The 21,297-nt window shown below is 36.3% G+C and overlaps 1 protein-coding gene across 2 annotated transcripts in view; it reads left to right on the top strand.

Annotated features, from left to right (window-relative positions):
• The first annotated feature begins 12,080 nt into the window (after positions 1–12,080).
• ephb4a (eph receptor B4a) overlaps positions 12,081–21,297 on the top strand; it is a 103,046-nt gene continuing 93,829 nt past the window's right edge. For both annotated transcript variants that reach the window (XM_056458810.1, XM_056458809.1), the window contains exon 1: positions 12,081–13,034. In XM_056458810.1, coding sequence (XP_056314785.1) covers positions 12,956–13,034 — 79 coding nt within the window. In that variant the 5' untranslated portion in view covers positions 12,081–12,955. The remainder of the gene's footprint in view (positions 13,035–21,297) is intronic.

Below are 21,297 nucleotides of genomic sequence, written 5' to 3'. Positions count from 1 at the left end.
GATTATATAAAATAAATAAATAAATGAACATATATGAACACATACAGACCCTTACAGTCTCCGATGTTACCAATTACAGAAAAACTACACACAACATACATTTAGTCCTTATTTGGGTTCAGAAACAACACGCAACATATAGCCTACAGTCAGTGCAAACGTCTTATGTGTATCTTTAATCTTCACCAGCACATGTAGCCTTGTTAGAAAGTAATTCCGCCATTCCGAGTTCACAATAGTCCAAAAGGTGATGACAATAGTTAAACATGGCAGTTTGTTCAGGTTTCAGGTTGCTGAAAGAATCATTTGCTCCTTTGTATTTTCCGGCTTCTCCTTTGTTTTTCACGCTTCACTCTTGCGTTTGTCTGTTTCCGAAAGGATCAGATGTCAGAAGCACTTCAATTATGACGTGCACGTTATTATCAACAGCTGAAAAAGTTCATTATTTCAAATATAGACGCGCATACGAGCGATCGCGAGCTCTTTTAGACGGCCTCGTAAAACAAAAACAGGCAGATTTTGTTCTTCTTGGGTTTGTGGCTGTTCATCAAGACAACGGCAAGGTTGTTGGAGCTCAGGTCAACCATGGCTTGTTATTATATGCATATTGTATTACGTAATGTCTCGGCTGTGGAGTTAAAAATAGAGGTTCCTTTGTTTTCATTATCCTTCTTGTCAATGTAATAGTGACGTTTCTCTGTAAACCAATAGCGTTCAGCTGCGTGTCTAGCTCCGCCTTTTGGTACCCATTTGTCATGCTAGGTGGGCGAAAGGGTACCCAAAAAGTGGTACGGTACAGTTCGCTTTTTGATACCTTTTGACAGTGGAAACGGCCATAAAAGCGTACCGAACCATACTGTACATACCGTACCACCCAGTGAAAACGGGCCATTATAGATGTGTACTTTTTGAAAAGGTACTGCCCCCGTGACAGCTCCCGTACCTTTATTTCTGAGAGTGTAAGTCAATGGTAACAGCTTTCTTCAAAATATCTTCTTTTGTGTTCAAACTCAAAGGTTTGAAACCACTAAATATTGAGTAAATGATAACAGAACTTTAATTTTTGAGCGAACAATCCCTTTAATAGGTGGAATGTCATTTGTTTTAATGTAAAATACATTATTGAGCCACTCCGTTCTCTATTTCTAACACCGTTCGAGAGTCAAACTAGTTGAAGTATTAATATTTCTCAGCTTTCAGGTCGTTCTTTCTGCTCTTGAGGTGTTTGTAGTCAGAATGGGGTCAGTCTAACAGAGCAGCAGTGTGTTCTGGGTAATCCTGCAGGGACACTGAAACCCACACAGACGTCTCTTTCGGTATGCCATCAGACAGGTATGATACTGATACCTGTCGCCAGATCAGGCTGAAAACAGGATGTGTATGTATGTATATATGTGTGCGTGTGTATTTGTTCCACACACACACACACACACACACATATATATATTATATATATATATACAGAAAATTCCCCTCTCTACACCTCTCCATCCTGGCTGGTCACCATGGCAACAGAGCATTTTCATGTGTCGTCTCCATTCTATCGTCCCTAATTAAAATGGGTCTGGTTTGGGTGTAAAGCCGGCGTCTCTACGTTTTGTGCAGACATGCGTGTCTGTGTATGCAGATGTTTAAAAAGCCACTAAGGAAAAGTATATGAGGCGAGTTTGCTGCATTAAAACTGCATACACAAACAGATGGGGAAAAATATTACATAACAGTTCTGAGGACTGTTAGCCTACTTGTGTAAAGCACCAATTGCAGGTTAGGATTCTCTCAGGAACAGACGAACAGAAGCACCTCCAGTCTGAGAAATCGATCCATTGAAAAATAAAACTCTTTATTTTAATTAGTCACATGGATTTATGCTATTAATTAGGCTTACATCTAACATCTAACTATAGCGGATGTGTTTGGACTGTGGGGGAAACCGGAGCACCCGGAGGAATCTCACACCAACACGGGGAGAACATGCAAACTCCACACGGAAATGCCAACTAGCCCAGCTGGGACTCGAACCAGCAATTTTCTTGCTGTGAGGCAACAGTGCTAACCACTGTGCTGCCTGTTTGTAATCATATATAATTAAATAATTTAGCATGATCACTTTTATACTTAATAGTCTAAAAAGGAACACTGTAAAAAGCTGTTAGTTGACTTTACTTAAAAGTTAATCTGCCTTAAAATTATAAGTAAATCAGTGAACTATGTACATAATTATAATACTTAAGTCAACTTAACAGTCCAAATTACAACAGGTTTAATCACTTAAAGTCAGCTTGTCGTTAACTAAAGTGTATTAACTTTAAGTAAAGTAACAAATAACTTTTTTACAGAGCATTGTAATGTTTACGTATCCGCTAAATGACAGTGGAACAATATTATACTTGAAAATAACAAAAACTTACATCATTTTGGTGTTTTATTTTCACATTTAATAAAAAAAAGACACTAAAGTATCTGTTAATATGCGTAGGCCCGTGACAAATTTTTTGTTGTACAATACATTGCATCAAAATACATTGCAATAAACAATATTATTGTCATTTTAAGACCATTTTATGCCACTCCTTATATAATGCCAGAATGACAATATAATATCATCATAATTAGGGGTGTAATGGATCACGGTTGATTCGTGATCCGTACGGATCACAACCCACAGTTCAGAACGCGCATGACCTGCGGATTAATAACTTTTTGAACTTGTAGGTTAATCCAACATTTATTATAATTGCAGAGAGATCGCCTCCCTTGTCATTCAAATCACGTATATGAAAGCTTTTTGGCTTCCCTGTTAAATATAATGATGACAGAAAAAGTTGTGGTGGGACCTACTTAAATGCTTTTTAGGTTTTTAATTAAAGGTGTTTTGTGTCACTGTTTGTTTAGCCTGCATTAGTGCATTCAGTGTAAAGCTGCACAATTAAACATTAAAAGATTGTGATCTCAATTCAAACATGCGCAACATGAATAATAAATGATAATGATTTGCATATGTTTATTATTCCTTTATAGCGCTGCATTCAAATCTGTGTTTGATCGAAAGAGATTCAGTTTTTCGGTTACATGCAATTAAATAACAAAGAACTGGGAGAGCAGATTATATTTCAGAAATAAACACTGATGTTTATGGTAAAGATTAAAATCAGTGTTTAACAGAACTTGACCCTGGTGAATGTTGCAGCAATTACATTGTGTAACCAACAGGTGGCGACAAACAACCATTAAAATTATGCCACTGAATAGGTTTTCAAAAATGATCCACCAATAATGAAACATGAAGTTTAATTTGTGAATTGTTGAATCATTCATTGAAAATAAATATGATTTGTTGAACAAGATTTCTATATTTAGCATTATCAGCAACAGTAGCAAAGATCATTGTATTGAATATTTTGCTTTTTTTCAGCTGGTTCTTTCTTGATTTTGATTTTGATTATAATTACAGGTTCTAAGTTTTATTTGTTAAACCAATGGTTTTGCAGTAATATTTTTGTATAAATGGAAAGCAAATGACATTTGTCTCCTCCCTTTTTAGCTGATCCGAAAAATGGTCTGATCCGTAACTCAAAACCCGTAGTGTGATCAAAACCATGAGATTTGTGATCCGTTACACCACTAATCACAATGCAAGTACACTCTTCCAAACAACACATCATATTTTATTCTTAAGAATATTTCATGTAATTATAGAAATGTTAACAGTTTAATAATCAGGCATTGGAATCAGAATGTGAACATGTATATCCTTTTTTTCAGTCATCAGACACCCACATGAAAATATACTATAGTAATTTATAGTAAATACTATTGTGTGGGCGACGCAGTGGCGTAGTAGGTAGTGCTGTCACTTCATAGCAAGAAGGTCGCTGGTTCGATCCTCGGCTGGGTCAGTTGGCTTTTCTGTGTGGAGTTTGCATGTTCTCCCTGCGTTTGCGTGGGTTTCCTCCGGGTGCTACGGTTTCCCCCACAGTCCAAAGACATGCTGTACAGGTGAATTGGGTAGGCTAAATTGTCTGTAGTGTATGAGTGTGTATGGATATTTCTCAGAGATGGCTTGTGGCTGGAAGGGCATCCGCTGCGTAAAACATATGCTGGATAAGTTGATGGTTCATTCCGCTGTGGTGACCCTGGATTAATAAAGGGACTAAGCCGAAAAGAATATGAATAGATGTTTAAGCCATTTGTGTACTGTTCAAACTGACTTCCCTTTGGTTATGTTGGGGTCTGTTTTTGCCCCATTGACTTCCTTTATAATGACATTTTTTGATTGCAAAGCCATCACCCCATATAATCATGCATTCTTGATACTTGGTGGCTTTCCCAGTTGGGACGAGGTAAAATGTGTAGTTTTTAACAAACTTTAGGCTTCTTTTTTAATCTGAAGGGAGAGCAGTGTTCACAGATTAGACAACAGCAGGGTTAAACTCACAGGGTGATGAATGAATGAATAAAGGAATGAACTATGGTGTGTTTTTAACCAAACTGACACTGACTCCTCTAGTTAAGATAAAGATGTTGCACAACCAGCTAAAATGTTGCTAGGATTGGTTTTTATGTATGGGTGATATATATTGCATCACCAAAAAATGATTCAGGTTATGTCAAGTCGATATATTGATTATTATGACAGGCCTAAATATGCGTTAAATAATTTCTATAAATTTAACTTGTCAGTTTTGTCTTTGGCTCATCTATTAAACATATACATTTCATCCATACTGTATTTACGTACATTTCCAAATATATTCTGGACAAAGATGTGCTTTTATTTGACAGGAAAGCAAAGTAAAAATAACAGAGTTCATAGTTTGTCTATACAACAACACCTAAGGGCATCTTTGACATGCTAATAGTGAAGTGCAAGGCCACTCTTGAGTTTTTAACGCCTTGAGAGTGAGAATGGCTTGAACTTTAGGCAGTGTTGTTATATGAGATGCAACTGTAGACCCATCCCAGAAGAAAACATTGCTACACCTGGAAGCTTTTCATAAAATCGTGAAGTAGGGCTGCACGATACTGGAAAAACCTGACTTTTTTTTCTCTGTGACATACATAAACATATATACATACATATATACACACACACACATATATATATATATATATATATATATATACACACACACACACATACACATACATATATATATATATATAAACTGCGATATGAATATAATTTAACCAGAAGTTTTCCTATAGAACAGTGGTCAGACAACACGTCAGTTTGGGAAAATGTGAAGAAAACTATAACTGCTCAGGTTTGTACGCGTCTTGTCCCTTGCCTCACACACACTGTAGTTGAACTCGTCCATTCACACATTGCTCTCGCACCTCTTTCCCTGTGACTCCCAGGTCTTCACACTGGGTTTCTCCTCACACGCTTGTCATTATCCCGCTTTTCACACGTACTGAAGTCCACCACACACTCCAGAGACACAGAGAAACTTTCAATAGCTCACCAAAGACTGATACTGCAATTCTCAGTACTGTCAATGTATGAAACTGAAACAAAACTGCTTTATATTAGATGGGCTTATCTATTATGTACTTGCATCAGAGAATAAATACAGCATTTATAATGTATTGCAGAACACTTCAGGTGGGATACAGGTAGGGTTTGGGACAGGTTTGGTGGTATGTGTAGGTTTAAGCAACCCAGGCTCATTATTGATACGTACCCCTATATACATTTCTGGAGATTACAAAATAGGTCCCAGGAGGTACGTTTTATTGCAGTTTTCCACCAGAGGGCACTGTGTATGCTTTTTCAGATCTCAAATTTCTCTCACAAGGGCCATTCATGCCTGCTGTGCTTGCGTTAGTCTACCAGAGGCTGCTGTCAACTGACCAACTCAATGATCAACCAACCGATTCCCCCACCCACCCTCTTCCTTAAATCTAACCGATAGTGTTTTCAAAACCACCGATTAACCTGCCCACCACCTTCCCTAAACCCAACCAACAGTGTTTTCAAAAGCAATCCAGACAAAAAAGCCCTTCCAGCCGCATGATTTTTACCACGTTTTCAGATCTTACCACGTTCTCACCCTTTTATTTTACTTTTCATTTTTGCCTTTTGTTTTACCTGCTTTCTGGAACTATTCTTTACCGGACTCGAACCTCGTCATTGCGGACAACTCCGCTCCGCATCCCAAGTCCCAAGTAAAGACATTAGCACAGACATAAGCGGTCAGTTGGTAGCGCGAAAAAAAACAGAAGCCATCATCTGCATCATACCACCCCATAGCATACGTTTTAAAGAAGAAATCCAGCCATACGTACCTCTGGCTACATAATTCACACTCTCCAGAAATGTATACGGGGTATGCTTTCACAATGAGCCTGTTTTGGGTTTAAGGGTGGGTTACGGTGTAAGGGATGGTCAACAGTGTAATTAAAGATGTAATTACATGTATTTAATCAATCATAAATACAATTTAAGAACATGTATTTACACAAAAAGTACATTGACAAATAAATAATTTCAGTGTATATACATATTAGGCCAACTAATATAAAGTTATAAAGCCAAAACTGTTCTTGAAATGAGAAGACAAACAGCACATAAAGATTATAACATACATCAATAAAGATTAGCAGTAAATTCTTAAAAAAAAAACACAATGCAATTTAAAATAAGACATTAAATTAAAATAAATAAAAAAGGTTGCCAGAAATTTACAGTTAAAACCACAGTATAACTGTAAAGAAATGTAAAAATGTTATGGTAAACTACTGTATTTATTAATTTATTTGTTATAATGTTCAATAATGAAGTCTGACTGTCAACTTTGGTGGGTTAATCTTATTAATAATATCATTCAGAAGGACATGATTTGCATTTGTTAAATAATTATTTTGGTCACTTTATTTTGATGGTTCGTTTGTTGAATTTAAGTTACATTGCATCCATTGCCAACTGATTCTAATTAGATTATAAGTAGACTATTACCTTGGGGTTAGGGTTAGTGTTAGTTGACATGTACTTGCAAAGTTTCTTATAGTCAGTTAAATGTCTGTTAAAGGAGCAGTATCAACAGATATTAAGCAGGTTTTTGTGAATCCACCAGAAGCCGCTGTGTACTCATTTTCAGATCTCAAATTTCTCGCGAGTGCCATTCGATCCTGCTGTTCTCACATAAATCCACCAGAGGCCACTGTCTACTGACTGACCGACCAACTGACCCTCCCTCCTCCTTCCCTGAACCCAACCGATAGTCATTTCAAAAGCACTGATTGACCAGCGCCCACCCACTTCCCTGAACCCAATGATTCAAAAGCCAATCCAGAAAAAGAAAAGCCCTCATCTGATTTTTACCAAATTTTCAGATTTTACCACATTCTGACCTTGTTATTTACTTGTTTGTTTTATTTTTTGGCTTTTGTTTTTGTCTTGCCCGCTTTCCTTTCTGAAACCGTTCTTCACTGGACTCAAATCCCGCCGTCGCGGTCAACCCCTCTCTGCGTCCTCAAGTCCTCCAACGTACACGCCGAACCACTGGACAAACTGGTAACAGCAGGAAAGCCGTCCATATGGAGGTAAGCGGTCAGCTGGTAAACGCGAAAAGGACCAGCGTCATACCGCCCCATAGCGTACACTTTAAGGACAAAATGCAGCCATACGTACTTCTGGCTACATAATTCGCAATCTCTAGAAATGTATATAGGGATACCTTTACAGAATGAGTCTATGTTGGTTGAAAGTACATTTACTCACACCCAAGTGGTTCTAAACCTTTAGTAATTTCTTCCTTCTGTTGAACACAAAGGAAGATATTCTGAAGAATGTTGGAAAAAATATCCATCGGCCTCCATAGTAACAAAAATATTATGGAGGTCAATGACTCTTCAGTATATCTTCTTTGTGTTCAACAGAAGAAACATGTTTGGAGGATGAGTTAATGATGACAGGGTTTACTCATTTTATTTAATTTGGGTGAATTATACCTTTAAGTAGCCTAGATTTCTCACACCACGCAGATGAAGATGATACTATCAACTTCTTATGTTTTATTCGCCGTTTTAAGCATGTCACAGCATGATTTTGGCTCCTTTTCCAGTAGCTCTTGTCTCAAATCTCCTCACACTTTCTCCCTGCAAGCTTTTCAAGTCTCTCACTTTTCCTTCATGCCCTTCCTGCTGCAGCTAATGGTTTACAGCGAGAAGACAAGTGCTTGCATTAGCATGACAAGACCCTGAGTGAATGTGCAATCCTTGAGCCAAATAACACGCCAATCCACATAGGTGTGATGAAGAGGGCTCCGTGGACACATTAGCATCGGAATTAAAGAGAGAAAAAAGCTCCCCATGCGTGGTTTCATCTTACGTTTTTAAGGTTGTGACAGCTTATTTGAAGCTATAGTTAGTGGATGCTGTGGTCTGTTTTTTTGTAACAGAAAGAGCTGATCTAAGCGCTAATAAGAGTTCTAATTAAAACATTTTTTGAGTAAATATAGCTTAAAAAGGCTCTGCTGAGAAGCTATATCATGTGCATGTAATCAGCTTTGTTTTCAGAGTAACTTGAATTATGTTTGTTCTTACCTGGAAAATTGTTTTATCTGTTTTAAAGGAATTTACTGGTGTTGTGAAGACAAATATTGACTTCACAAAAATTACTGCAAAGTACCATGGTTATGGAATCAAATAGTATGTGATAAATATTAGGGTTGGACTATTTACTGGTACTGTGGTAGTAGCATGATACTATGGGTCCAAAATACTGGGGGTGACACTGCACTTTGTGAACAGTAGTAACGTCATTAATGATCTATCTACAGTACATAATGTTGCATGTGGAAAAGTTGCTAAAATGCTCACACGTTTGTGCAATAATAGACCATTTTTTAATAGTCTGTGGAGCCCTTTAAGATTGCAAAACTGTGTAGAATTCACATGTTAAGTCTATTGCACATTTTCTGGCGCTTCAGTTCGAACACACATCTAATTCAGTTCATTTCTGTTCCTGTCAAATATGATTTAGTAGCTACAAAAACCACAACAATCTCTTAAAAAGAACGAGTAAAATTTTGAATTAATTTGAATTATTACTTGATAAGACAAAAGAAAAAAGATGAAAACTATTTTTTACCACTTTATATAGCCAAATTTAGTTAGAGAAATGTTCTTTTTGTAATGAATTTCGTTTGGCATAATTTGTACATTTTAATGAATTTTTGTTGGTCATATATATACAAAATAAACAAAAAGAACAAATGCATTTTAGGTGAAGTGATGTGCAAATACTTTTTTTCAATAATAAGGGAATTATGAATTCAATTGAAGTAGGCCTGTATATTATAACATACAAAATATAGTATTTCTGACAGTTTGAGTTATGATTTACAGTATCGCAATACTACTTGGTATCACGATACTTCAGCTGGTATAGTAATGTGAATTAATGCTATGGCGACAACCCTAATACATAGACAACAGGCTAGTGAATGATTCATTATAAACACCCAAAATATATATGGTAATCCATTTATTTATGGTTATTAATTGCATTACGGGAGCATGATCTTTGCTCTGTCGACTTTTGTTGTTGAAAATTCAACTTTGCACTGACAACGTGACTTTTATTGACATTTAAGTAGTTCACAATATATTCAGTTAGAAAAATTTTCCCAATTTCTGTTTAACGGAGAGATTTTTTAAACACATTTCTAATCATATTAGTTTTAATAACTCATCTCTAATAACTGATTTATTTTATCTTTGCCATGGTGACAGTAAATAATATTTGACTAGATATTTTTCAAGACACTTCTATACAGCTTAAAGGCTTAACTAGGTTATTTAGGTGAACTATGCAGGTTAGGGTAATTAGGCAAACTATGTTTTGTTCTGTAGATAATCTAAAAAATATATATAGCTTAAAGAGGCTAATAATTTTAACTTTAAAATGTTTATTAAAAATTTAAAACTGCTTTTACTCTAGCCAAAATAAAACAAATAAGAGTTTCTCTTAGAAAAATAATTATAATTTATTAATAATTCTGACTTCAACTGTGTGTGTGTGTATATATATATATATATGTTAAATATTCTTCAATACTATTCTCTCTCTCTCTCTCTCTCTCTCTCTCTCTCTCTCTCTCTCTCTCTCTCTCTCTCTATATATATATATATATATATATATATATATATATATATATATAATCAATTCAATTGTTTGTATAGCGCTTTTACAATGTAGATTGTGTCCAAGGTGTCAAAGCAGTTTCACATATAAGATCATAGTAAATAGAAACAGTGTAGTTCAGTTTTCAGAGTTTAAGTTCAGTTCAGTTTAGCTCAGTTCAGTGCAGTTTAATATTCACTACTGACAGTCCAAACACTGAAGAGGAAATCCATCAAATCCATATATATAGAATAGTATAGAAGTAAATCCTAAATATTTAACAAAAAGTACTGCCAGTTTATTACTGGGTTTTTGTGCCATAATTTTACACCACAAACCTTGACAATATATCATTATCAACTATAAAACATTCTAATAAAAGTCACTTTTTTAAGCTTTTCAACACCAAAAGTTATAGGAGGAAAGATGATCAGTTTCCCATAAAGCAATCCAAAACCTAAAGAGCTTCTAGTTTAACCCCTTTTGGAGATTTAAGATGAGTCTTTTGTGTCTCCAGAATGTGTCTGTAAAGTTTCAGCTCAAAACACCCATCAGATTATTTATTATAGCTTTCAGAATATTGGATTTTCCTGCATTGAACATTATGTAGCTGTTTTTGTTGCCTGTGCCTTTAATGCTAGTTCTCCCCACCCACCGTTCCCTCATGCCTGTCAGAGTGTGCCTCAATCTCCGCCTCTGCTGTGTCAGATAAACAGCCCAGTGACATATATAAAAGAAGCATTTCTCATGTAACATTTGTGAGAAATACTACAGTAAGAACTTTCACAATGATTATTTGATGTATTTGTTGTGGAGTTGCAACGATGAGGCACACACAATGTCGTTATTAAGTTCACGCACGCACAGCATGTGCGCTTAAGTTTGCACCTTAAGTTTGCATTTGCTTGCAAATGTGACAGGATACATGTTAATATCCACTGCTGTATGGATGTCCGTTATGTTAATGTACAAAATAAACGTCCAATAAACTATTTAACGTCCACAAACTGAGTATTGAAGCTCTTAAGAAGAGTATTCTTAAGAATAATAAAATATGTTTCAAAGCGATGACAATATTTCATACATACCATATATTGACAATGAATTTATGACTTTCTGTTCATAGTTTCTTGACAGGGATGGACTAAACCAATAAGCAAGGTAAGCAGCCACTTAGGGCCCTGGAGAAATAGGGGGCCCTGACCAATGCCAAGAAGCCTATATTAATTATCCGCTCTTTTATAATTGTTCTATCATATGTTGTTAAATCTGTCTAGAACCATTAAGATTTTGACGTTATTACTTCTTTTCTAAACCAGGGCCCCTCATGAATAGTGGGACGTGCCCTTACTGCACATGCAAATATTAAATTCTAATCACAAATCACAAGTATGGCTAATTAACTGTACATGGTTTGTGAGCTTGTTTTTTTTTAAATTGTGAATTTATTGTATTTAATTTTACATAAAAAATGTCACTTAAAGTATTTTTTAACATACAGTTTATTTACAAAAGAAAACCAAATAGAGAAAAAAAATATCTAGAGAAAGAGAGCGTTTTGAGTTTCAATGCTAGGGCCCTACTTGGAATTGCTTAGGGACCCCAAATCACTATGTCCACCCCTGTTTCTTGAGCATGTTCTTCTATACTTTGCTTCTCTTAATTGATTGATCTAGAACTGTTGAATTTATGAATAGTATTTAAACAAGCACACTATAAATAACTGTAATTAAATTACCTGAAATTAAAAGTAATTGCTTTATACTTTTTCTGTGGAAAAGTGATCCAATTACAATACTTTGTGACTAATTACACCCAACACTGATTCTGAGTCTTTTATTTAAGCCCGGTTTGCTGAATTGGCCTATAGTGGAGGGGTGCATATGGAGGAGGTGCTTTTGGAAGGAGGAGACTGGAGATCCGCTCCTCCAGTCGCATTGACCAGCTCACATTAACTGCTAGCGGCTGGAGACTCAACGCCTCGCTCCAACTTCCAGGATTTGCCGAGATTTTTTTCTTCTCATCGCAAAGCCGCACGTTTCGTTTTTTTTTTTTTTGTCTATTTGACGAACTCCTCCTGCATTCTCCATCGGATAAACAGCGCGATGTTCGCTCGCTGAGCTGTCGTGTATGATCGCATCCTTGCATCGCTTTTATTTTGCAGGAGATTTATGTTTTTAAAGATACAAAGGACGCGGTGGATTGACGGAAATCAGAGGATTCGCTCGTCGGATGGAGGACGTCGATTGTAAACGCCAGCAAGAACGCGAACATTTATCCTCGCACTCTTGGCCTGTCGGATATGTTTTATTAGCTGGATTTTAATTCCATCCCATTTGAGAGTGGAAAATTAGGACAAGTCGACCTACACCCCTCACAAAGGGGTTCCGCGCAGCCGAGCGTATACGGCATGTTGTTGCTCCGTATGTTTTCGGCAAAACTGGCACATGTTTGCGTGTAGCTCTCTTTTTTTGAGAGAGATTTGGTTTTGGGTTTCTCAAGTAGACTATAAATACACGCAGTGTTTTGTTAGCAACACAAAAAGTTATAAAACTCTACATTTTCTATGTAGCTCTTTATTAGTTTATATGCTGTAAAGTTGTTACTTGTGTAACTTGTTACACTAGCTAGTTTTATATTCTCCAACTTAATTTAACATTTTTTTCTCTCATAACTTGGTGGCTGTTCTAAATACTGCGACGACTTTCGCCGATTGTTCCTTCCTGATGGGTACAACAAGACCCAGCTGACGACTCTTGAACCTTTACACTGTTTACCCACCTTTGTAAACATTCACCAGTAAAAAAAAACACTCGTGATTCCGCAATGGAGCTCTTCTCCAGGAATGTGGCCGCGTTTTGGATTATCCTGCTGGAGTTCCTGCTCGGATCAGTGGCGGAGGAAGGTAATTCACTCATTTTATTCCACCAACTACCTGTTGGCTGCTTACAGAGATTGAGGTAATGTTGGTTTTAAATTCACACATCGAGACTTTCTCCTTAATGATATATTTTCAGAGAAGTATTATTTGCAAATTCTAAATAGTGAAATATTAGCAGCCGGTTATCAAAGCACATTAAGTCAACTAAACTGCTAATATTGTTTTGAAGTCATACTGAATATTCAAAGTAATATGACAAACAATATAGGGAGTGTGTCACAAGTTGTCAGTGAACGAATGTGCGAATATAAAATCAGCCTTACCTCAATCTTATAGACTAAATCGAACTAAGTAATGCATACTAGAAGTGTTATAACAACATTGGATGTTAAGCTCTATAAAAGAGTAGTCATGTAATTTTATTCTCTGTGCAAAGTTTTGACTGGTCTTTTGTTTTAGAAGTTAGCAGTCTAGGGTTATGTCTGGGTTTATTACACATGGTCTGGTCAATTACTTTGTGTCCAGAGGCACACTGTGTGAGACTTGAGTGTTTTTCATTTGTAAAACGCTTCTGTTTATTATAGTTGGTGGAATTGTTTAGCTTTATTTGTGCAGGGCACAATTGAATAGACTGGATTTGTTAATTGTTTTTTCCCAAATTAATCTTTTCTTGTATACAATGCAGGCTGCTCCAAATAGGTGGGGTGGTAGTGTTCCTTAAGAAAGAACCTATAATGGTTATCTTTTAGAAAGTGTGGATATGAATTAGTATGTTATTTAATTTAGAACTTTAATGGTCACTTTTTGATTTATTTAATTAGCCTATTTAATTAACATGCAGGCTAGTTAGCTTTCCAACTAGTTTTTGGGTGTAAAACTCTTGAATTGAGCTTGTCAGATGTTTGTCTTGGTGTCTCTAATGTAATAGGCCTAGTTAAATTAAGTAGTTAAGATTACATTTTATTTACACAAATTTAAGGTAACACTTTTATTAAGAACTAGGTTATACTTATCTTTTAGTAAGTGTGGATATAAAGTAAGCTTGAATCTTTTAAAACTGCACTTATGATTGTATTTACGCCCCTTCTTTCACGTCTCTCCTTTTAAAGTGCTTTTTAATAATCAATATAATTACTGCGCTCCTGTAATCACATGGACTATGCACTTAATAACATTGATTTCATTCTTAAGCCGTTCCTTTGTCTTCTTTCCTGTGTGAAAATCGCCGTTGGGTGGATCAAACAGTATAAGTGCAGCTCAAGTAACACGCAAATGTTAAATTACAAAGAGCATGGGCGATATATGGACGTCTCGGGTCGATGGAAATTGGAGTCCTGTATATTGTCAGGGGACATTCCGTCCAGTAAGCTCAATAAGTAGTCATTTTGATCAATAGCATGATGAATGGCTGCAAGTGGAGGTTTCAGTCTGTAATGGAAAAGACTGGGACAGATGTTTGTGGTGGACTGGGGGAGATGCGGTAAAGGTGACTACATACCTGTTGTAAGTCTATCAGTCTGCCGCAGGCTGCTTAATCTATCGATGGCGGACCGAGGATTCGGATTAGTTCCGCATTACATGGCGCGGTGCACACACACCTGCTCCCCGCTTTACCGAAATCAATTAACCGACCTGCGTGACAGACACACGCAGGTGATGCTACTCAAACAGCAACACCGGCTCCAATTAATGAGTTATTGACGCATTTCTGTCGCGGTAATTAGCTGATGAGTGTCAGAAATCCCGTAGCTTATGCTCTCAAGGCGATTTAAATCCGCCTTTTTCGAGCTGAGGAGGTGATCCGTTTATGGTGTTTGGATTACTTTAATGTACTGGTCACAAATAAGATTTGATTTGCGTTATTAATTAATATGCAGGCTAGCTAACGCTAGCCTCTAGCTTGTTTTGTGTGTAAAATGAACACTCTTGGACTTAGTTCTTGTTTTTTCTGTGCGTCTCGAATGTGACAGTAAAATTAAGCAGTTGGTTTTAAGTTGTTTTTTATTTTTATTTTTTGGTCACACTTTATTTTGAAGTCATAGTTCACCCAAAACTGAAAATTCTGTCATCATTTAGGCCAGTGGTTGCCAACCTTTTTTTTTTTTCCCTGCAAAAGAATTGCAAGGCTCTCCTACACATTTAATTATATTATCGCTCATATAAGTTTGCAGTATGACAAAAATAAGGTTGCTTTTAAACAAATGGTGCTTATTACTATATCTAGATATGTTACAAATAATAGCCTAATGTAAAAAATAAAAGCAAAACATCAATGGGCAATTTGTATTGGGTACACCTTGCGAACTTTGGTGCAGATAATGCACTGTGGCTGGGTCAGGGACTCTTTGCTCTGAGATAGTGGAAAAAAACTTAGTTCAGGTAACTATATTGGGATTTCCTGCATTTTGTGTTTCCAATATTGCTAGTGCTGTGACCCGAAATTTGGAGCTTCCTCACCTGGGTCCAGTATGCTTGGGTCATTACTATTAGCTGCTGAAGGCGAATCAGTAAGTCTTTTTTTGTGAAGGATGAATTATAAATTTGTTAATTTTTTGGTCAGCCAGGGGATAAAATGAACGAAAGCAACACGATCGTTCTCCTAATTGTCCACTGCTAATTTAAAAATATATATAATGCGACCCCCCCCCCCCCCCCCCCACAGAGCTCGCTGAGGTGCCCTTTTGGGCCAGGACCCCCCTGTTGGGATCCGCCGATTTAGGCTACTCACCATCTTCTTTTTTTACCCTATGACTTTCTTGCTTCAATTAAATTCATTTAAATTCAAACGCATTTTTATTTATATAGCGCTTTTACAATATAAATTGTGTCGAGGAGTTTAGAAGTTTTAGTAAGTTGAAACTGTGTCAGTCCAGTTTTCACCAAAAATATCCTTCTTTTAAGCACAAAACACTGTTAAAAACAAAATGAGATATTTTGAAGAAAGCTGGAAACCTGTAGGGTAGCTATTGACTTCTATGGTAGTTGTTTTTATGGAAGTCAATGGTTACATGTTTTAAGCTTTCTTCAAAATATCTTCTTTTGTGTGCAACAGAAAAAGTTTTAAACCACAATGGGGTGAGTAAATAGTGAGAAAATGGGGGGGGGGGGGGGGTGAATTATCAATTCAGCCCTTTAACTTCTTGCTCTACCAAATGGTTGACCATATTTTTACTGTTTTAAATAATGGTTTACACTAAACCGCGTTGTTGGTTTACTCAAAAATCAAACAAATATCACCCCGTTGCACTACTACACTTGATTTTGGTTTTATTGTAAAAAGAAAAATCCCAAGAAAACATGTTAAATGAGAATCTGAAATATTTTATGGCATAAATCAAAAAATAAAGATGATTTAGTATTCAAAAATGTTTTATTTTGAATATATATTTAAATAAATAAGTCTTGCACTTCATATTGTCAGATTTTTCATAGTATATGTATTAATTCCGGTATTTTTACCATAAACCGGCATATCTATAATTTGGTAGAGGTTGATATTGTAGAAATTATGGGATGTGTTTAAAAAATGCAACTAGCGACATTAGGAGTTAATAAATGCAATCCAATTTTTTTTTTGGTGGGGCAGTGGTCACACTGCACTTTTCTCCCCATAGACTTCCATTCATTCGCACGCGAATGCATCAGACCAGAAACGCAAGCTTGTACAACAAGTTTTCGCAGTTCGCTGCATTGGAAAGTTCAAGCATGGTGAACTCTGACCTGCGAAATCGCATCACATGATAGCGTGAGACCAATCGAAGATCAAAACATGACCTCTCTGGACAGCCGGGGCTCGAACCAGCGACCTTCTTGCTGTGAGGTACCCAATGTGCCACTGTGCTCACCAGCCCTACTTATTTACTGCTTATTAATAGTTATTAAGAGCATAGTTGGGTTTAGGTGTTGGGAAGGATTTAGGGTGTACTGCAGAATAAGATAATACTTTATAAATAATAACATATGAATAATAGGCTGGTAATAAACCAGTAGTTTATCGTGGGAATTGGCCCTTAATAGGGCTGCACAATATAAATCAATATCGCAATGAATCTACAATGTCAAGTTGTGATTATAATTAACCACACATTACAATTCATAACATAGTGACCTTAGAGTGAACGTTAATTATTTGCATTTGTTTTTGAGGCATGTGATTAAGCATTTCAAGCTAATTTAATGCATTTGGGCACAATAAATTAAACGTATGTACCTTAAATATTATTTGAATATTATTTAAATAAATATTTACTCAATGAAAATGATTTTACTATAACATTATACAGTGATAATTTCATTTCTGTTGCTGAATACTGTTCGACTCCACAGAACGTCATACGTCATTGCTTATATAATTTGTATACATGCTCTGTTATACGTATTTAACTTTGCTTTTCGTTTTTATGCTCATACACTCCCTTATAAAATCATTCATATCAAGCTAAAATTTGGCATTTTTTACAAAGAGATATTTAAGTCATCTGCTGAAGCTGTATTCATAACGCAATATATATCGCAGTAAATATTGCAGTGTCAGTTTTTTCCAATACAGCCCTAGTCCTTATTCTAGTGTTCACTTTATTTTAAAATGTTATACAAAGTGAACTAGTCAACAAGTTGTAAAAGTTGTGTTGTTAGAAAGCTGTGACTGTTTTAAGGCCCATTGTCTAATTTAATTAGTTTGTTGTCGTCTTGAATGCATCATATTTGGCAAGTGTTCATTTCGGCCCTTGTTTCCTATCAAAATATTGCTAAATTTGATATGGTCTGCTCCACAAACTGTGCTTAATAATTCTCTGAGTTGGGTGTGGGGCTGGTTGGGTTACTTTGGCGGTTGTAAAGACTAATATGGTGAAGTCAGTAACAGAAGCGGCAGGGGGGAGATTGGATTTGATTCTGTAGTAACTCAAACCCCTGCGTGAGATTAAACTAATGCCAGATCTGTGAGGATCACTGCACTGATCTCTAATTCCCTTTGTGAGGAAATATCAGCTATAAAGAGAGAGAGGTAACAATGGCTTTCATGTGAGGTCAGAGCTCAGGAACTCTTCTGTCTTCCGTCTTCTGTTGTAGCCTGGAGCAAAAAAAAAGAGAGAGAGAGAGAAAGAGAGCTTATCCATTTCACCTTCTGTCACTTATTCACTTATTTCTCACTCATCTCCTTTCTCTGTCATGCACATATTCATTCAGTCTCTTAGTCATGGATCGGCTATGTTTTGAATTAAATACTAGCATACTGTGCGACGTACACTAGTGTTTCTGTAAACATTCTCCTGTGACTTTTTAAGCTTATCGCATGGCCACACTACAAGCAACAGTTGTTTCCCTTTTTAATCCAATTTTTGTATCTCATGGTTGATTTTTTCCATCTGTTTCAAAAGATAAAAGAGCAGGCCATCTTGGTAATAAATGCAAAGCAGAAACCTGATTACTGTGCACTGTATTCATACTGCAATAATTGCACGAATAGTAGCTTGCTATATGGTCGTGTGCCATTCTGAACATGAATGCTAAGTGGCACGGTGTGGGTGTTATAAATATGAAAATGAGATGACATGAAGCCAGACTGATAGAACTGAAATGCAGGATCTGAACATTTAGAAAGAAGTCAGTTAGAGGGATAGTTTACGCAAAAAAAATTAAAAGTACCCCATACTTTAAGCTTTCTGAATGTTTTTCTGTCAGACAAACCCAGTCTGAGTAGCTTTAGATTTTTTATCCTGGCTCTTCCATGCTGTATAATGGTGTTGGATAGAGACTTCTATTTTGAAGCATCCAAAAGTTCAATGAACTTTTGGAAGCTTTTCTTACGTCACGTTACGGCGGAGTAGCTTTAGATTTTTTTATCCTGGCTCTTCCATGCTGTATAATAGTGTTGGATAGTGACTTTTATTTTGAAGCTTCAAAAATGGAAATTACCCCATAATTTAAGTTCTCCGGTTTTTCTTCTGTCAGACAATCCCAGGTGAAGTAGTTTTAAATTTTTTTCTGGCTCTTAAATTCTTAACAATGGTTCTGGATAGTGGCTTTTATTTTGAAGCTTCAATAATGAAAATTACCCCATAATTTTAGCTTTCCGATTTTTCTTCTGTCAGATAAAGCCGGTCGGAGTAGCTTTAAATTTTTCTTTTCTGGCTTTTCCATGCTGTATAATGGTGTTGGATAATGACTTCTATTTTGAAGCATCCAAAAGTTCAATGAACTTTTGAAAGCTTTTCTTCCGTCACTTTTCTTCTGTCAGACGATCCCAGGCGGAGTAGCTTCAGATTTTTTTATCCTGGCTCTTCCATGCTGTATAATAGTGTTGGATAGTGATAGTTATTTTGAAGCTTCAAAAATGAAAATTACCCCATAATTTAAGTGCTCCGGTTTTTCTTCTGTCAGACAATCCCGGGTGAAGTAGTTTTAGATTTTTTTCTGGTTCTTCCATGCTTTACAATGGTGCTAGATAGTGACTTTTATTTTGAAGCTTAAAAAAAATAAAATGACCCCATAATTTAAATTTTCCGACTTTTCTTTTGTCAGATAAAGCCAGTCAGAGTAGCTTTAGATTTTTCTTTTCTGGCTTTTCCATGCCGTATAATGGTGTTGGATAGTGACTTTTATTTTGAAGCTTCAAAAATTAAGTGACCCCATAATTTAAGCTTTCCGACTTTTCTTCTGTCAGATAAAGCCAGTCAGAGTAGTTTTAGATTTTTTTCTTCCATGCTGTATAATGGTGTTGGATAATGACTTTTATTTTGAAGCTTCCAAAAGTTCAATAAATCAATTGTAAAACATCGGAAGTTTAGTAAATTATGATTTAATAAATTAGAAATATTTGTGCTAAAACACATCAAGCTGCTTTATAAAACATGCTTCAACCCCCTCCTGGTATATTGGTTATTTTTATCTTGTGTTTTTGTAAGCTTCAAAATAAAAGTCTTATACAGCATGGAAAAGTCAGGATAATATTTAAAACCTCTCCTGAAAAATACACCATAATTTAAGCGTTCCAACTTTTATTCTGTCAGATGAATCCAGTTGAATTAGCTTTAGATATTTTATCCTGGCGCTTCAGAAATAGAAATTACCTCATAATTTAAGCTTTCCGGCATTTCTTCTGTCAGACGAGTCCAGTAAGAGTAGCTTTAGATTTTTTATCCTGGCTCCTCCATGCTTTATAGTTGTGTTGTATAGTGACTTTTATTTTGAAGCTTCAAAAATTAAATTTATCCCATTATTTAAGCTTTCTGTCTTTTCTTCTGTCAGACGAATCCAGTCGGAGTAGTTTTAGATGTATTCATGCTGTATAATGGTGTTAGATGGTGACTTTTATTTTGAAGCTTACAAAAGTTCATGAATCCATTGGAAAACTAATGCAGGAAGTTTATGATGTAATAAATCAAAAATATTTCTGCTAAAAAACACATCAATCTGCTTTATAAGGCATGCTTTAACCCCCTCTTGGCTTATAGGTTATTTTTATGGTGTGCTTTTGGAAGCTTCAAAATAAAAGTCACCATTATACAGCATGGAAAAGCCAGGATAAAATTTAAAACCTCTCCGACTGTGTCAAACAGAACAAAGTCACAGATGATGGCTTGAGGGTGAGTAAAGGTGAACTGTTCCTTTAAGATCATTTATAAGAAAATACTTTTTAAGTTGCTTTATTCATTTCTCTGTAATTGTTTGTGAAATTTACGAGCGATTTCTGAAGTCAAACTTGTTTCCACACCAATTTTTTCAGCGTAGTGATGCAGAAAATCTATATTGACACGGGGTGCTTTTTTATCCTTTTCTCTTCCTTTTTTGGTTCACTTGTTCTTTTTGGGCATGCTGAAGTTTCCTCTACTTCTCTCCGGCTGCAGAAATGCACATCCCACTCCAGAAATCCTATTAAATGGAACTGATTTTTATAAGACAGGGATTTGCATTTAAAGCAGCGCTCTCCTCTCTCCCCCGCTCTTCTCTCTCTCTTTGGCTGTTAATCCTGTGATTAGCCGCTTGAAGATTTAAACTGCAGCTCTGCGTCTCATCTCTAATCATCAATCCAGCACCTTTACTCTCTACAGAGTTACCACAGTGTGTTTGTCTCAAACCCAAGACATTTCCTGCATATGTGTGTATATATATATATATATATGTACATGCTATCCCTGCATGTGTGTGTATATATATATGTATTGTATACATAGAGGGGCTGGGCAAAAATCTCACATTTTTGTGACACCCGGGAAGAGCTCGGAGTTGAGCCGCTGCTTCTCCACATTGAGAGAAGTCAGCTGAGGTGGCTCGGGCATCTGTTTCG

This window comes from Danio aesculapii, chromosome 5 (genome assembly GCF_903798145.1).
Source record: "Danio aesculapii chromosome 5, fDanAes4.1, whole genome shotgun sequence".
Lineage (NCBI taxonomy): Eukaryota > Metazoa > Chordata > Actinopteri > Cypriniformes > Danionidae > Danio > Danio aesculapii.
The sequence above is the reverse complement of the archived record's forward strand: the minus strand, read 5'-3'. Positions and strand labels throughout refer to the sequence as shown.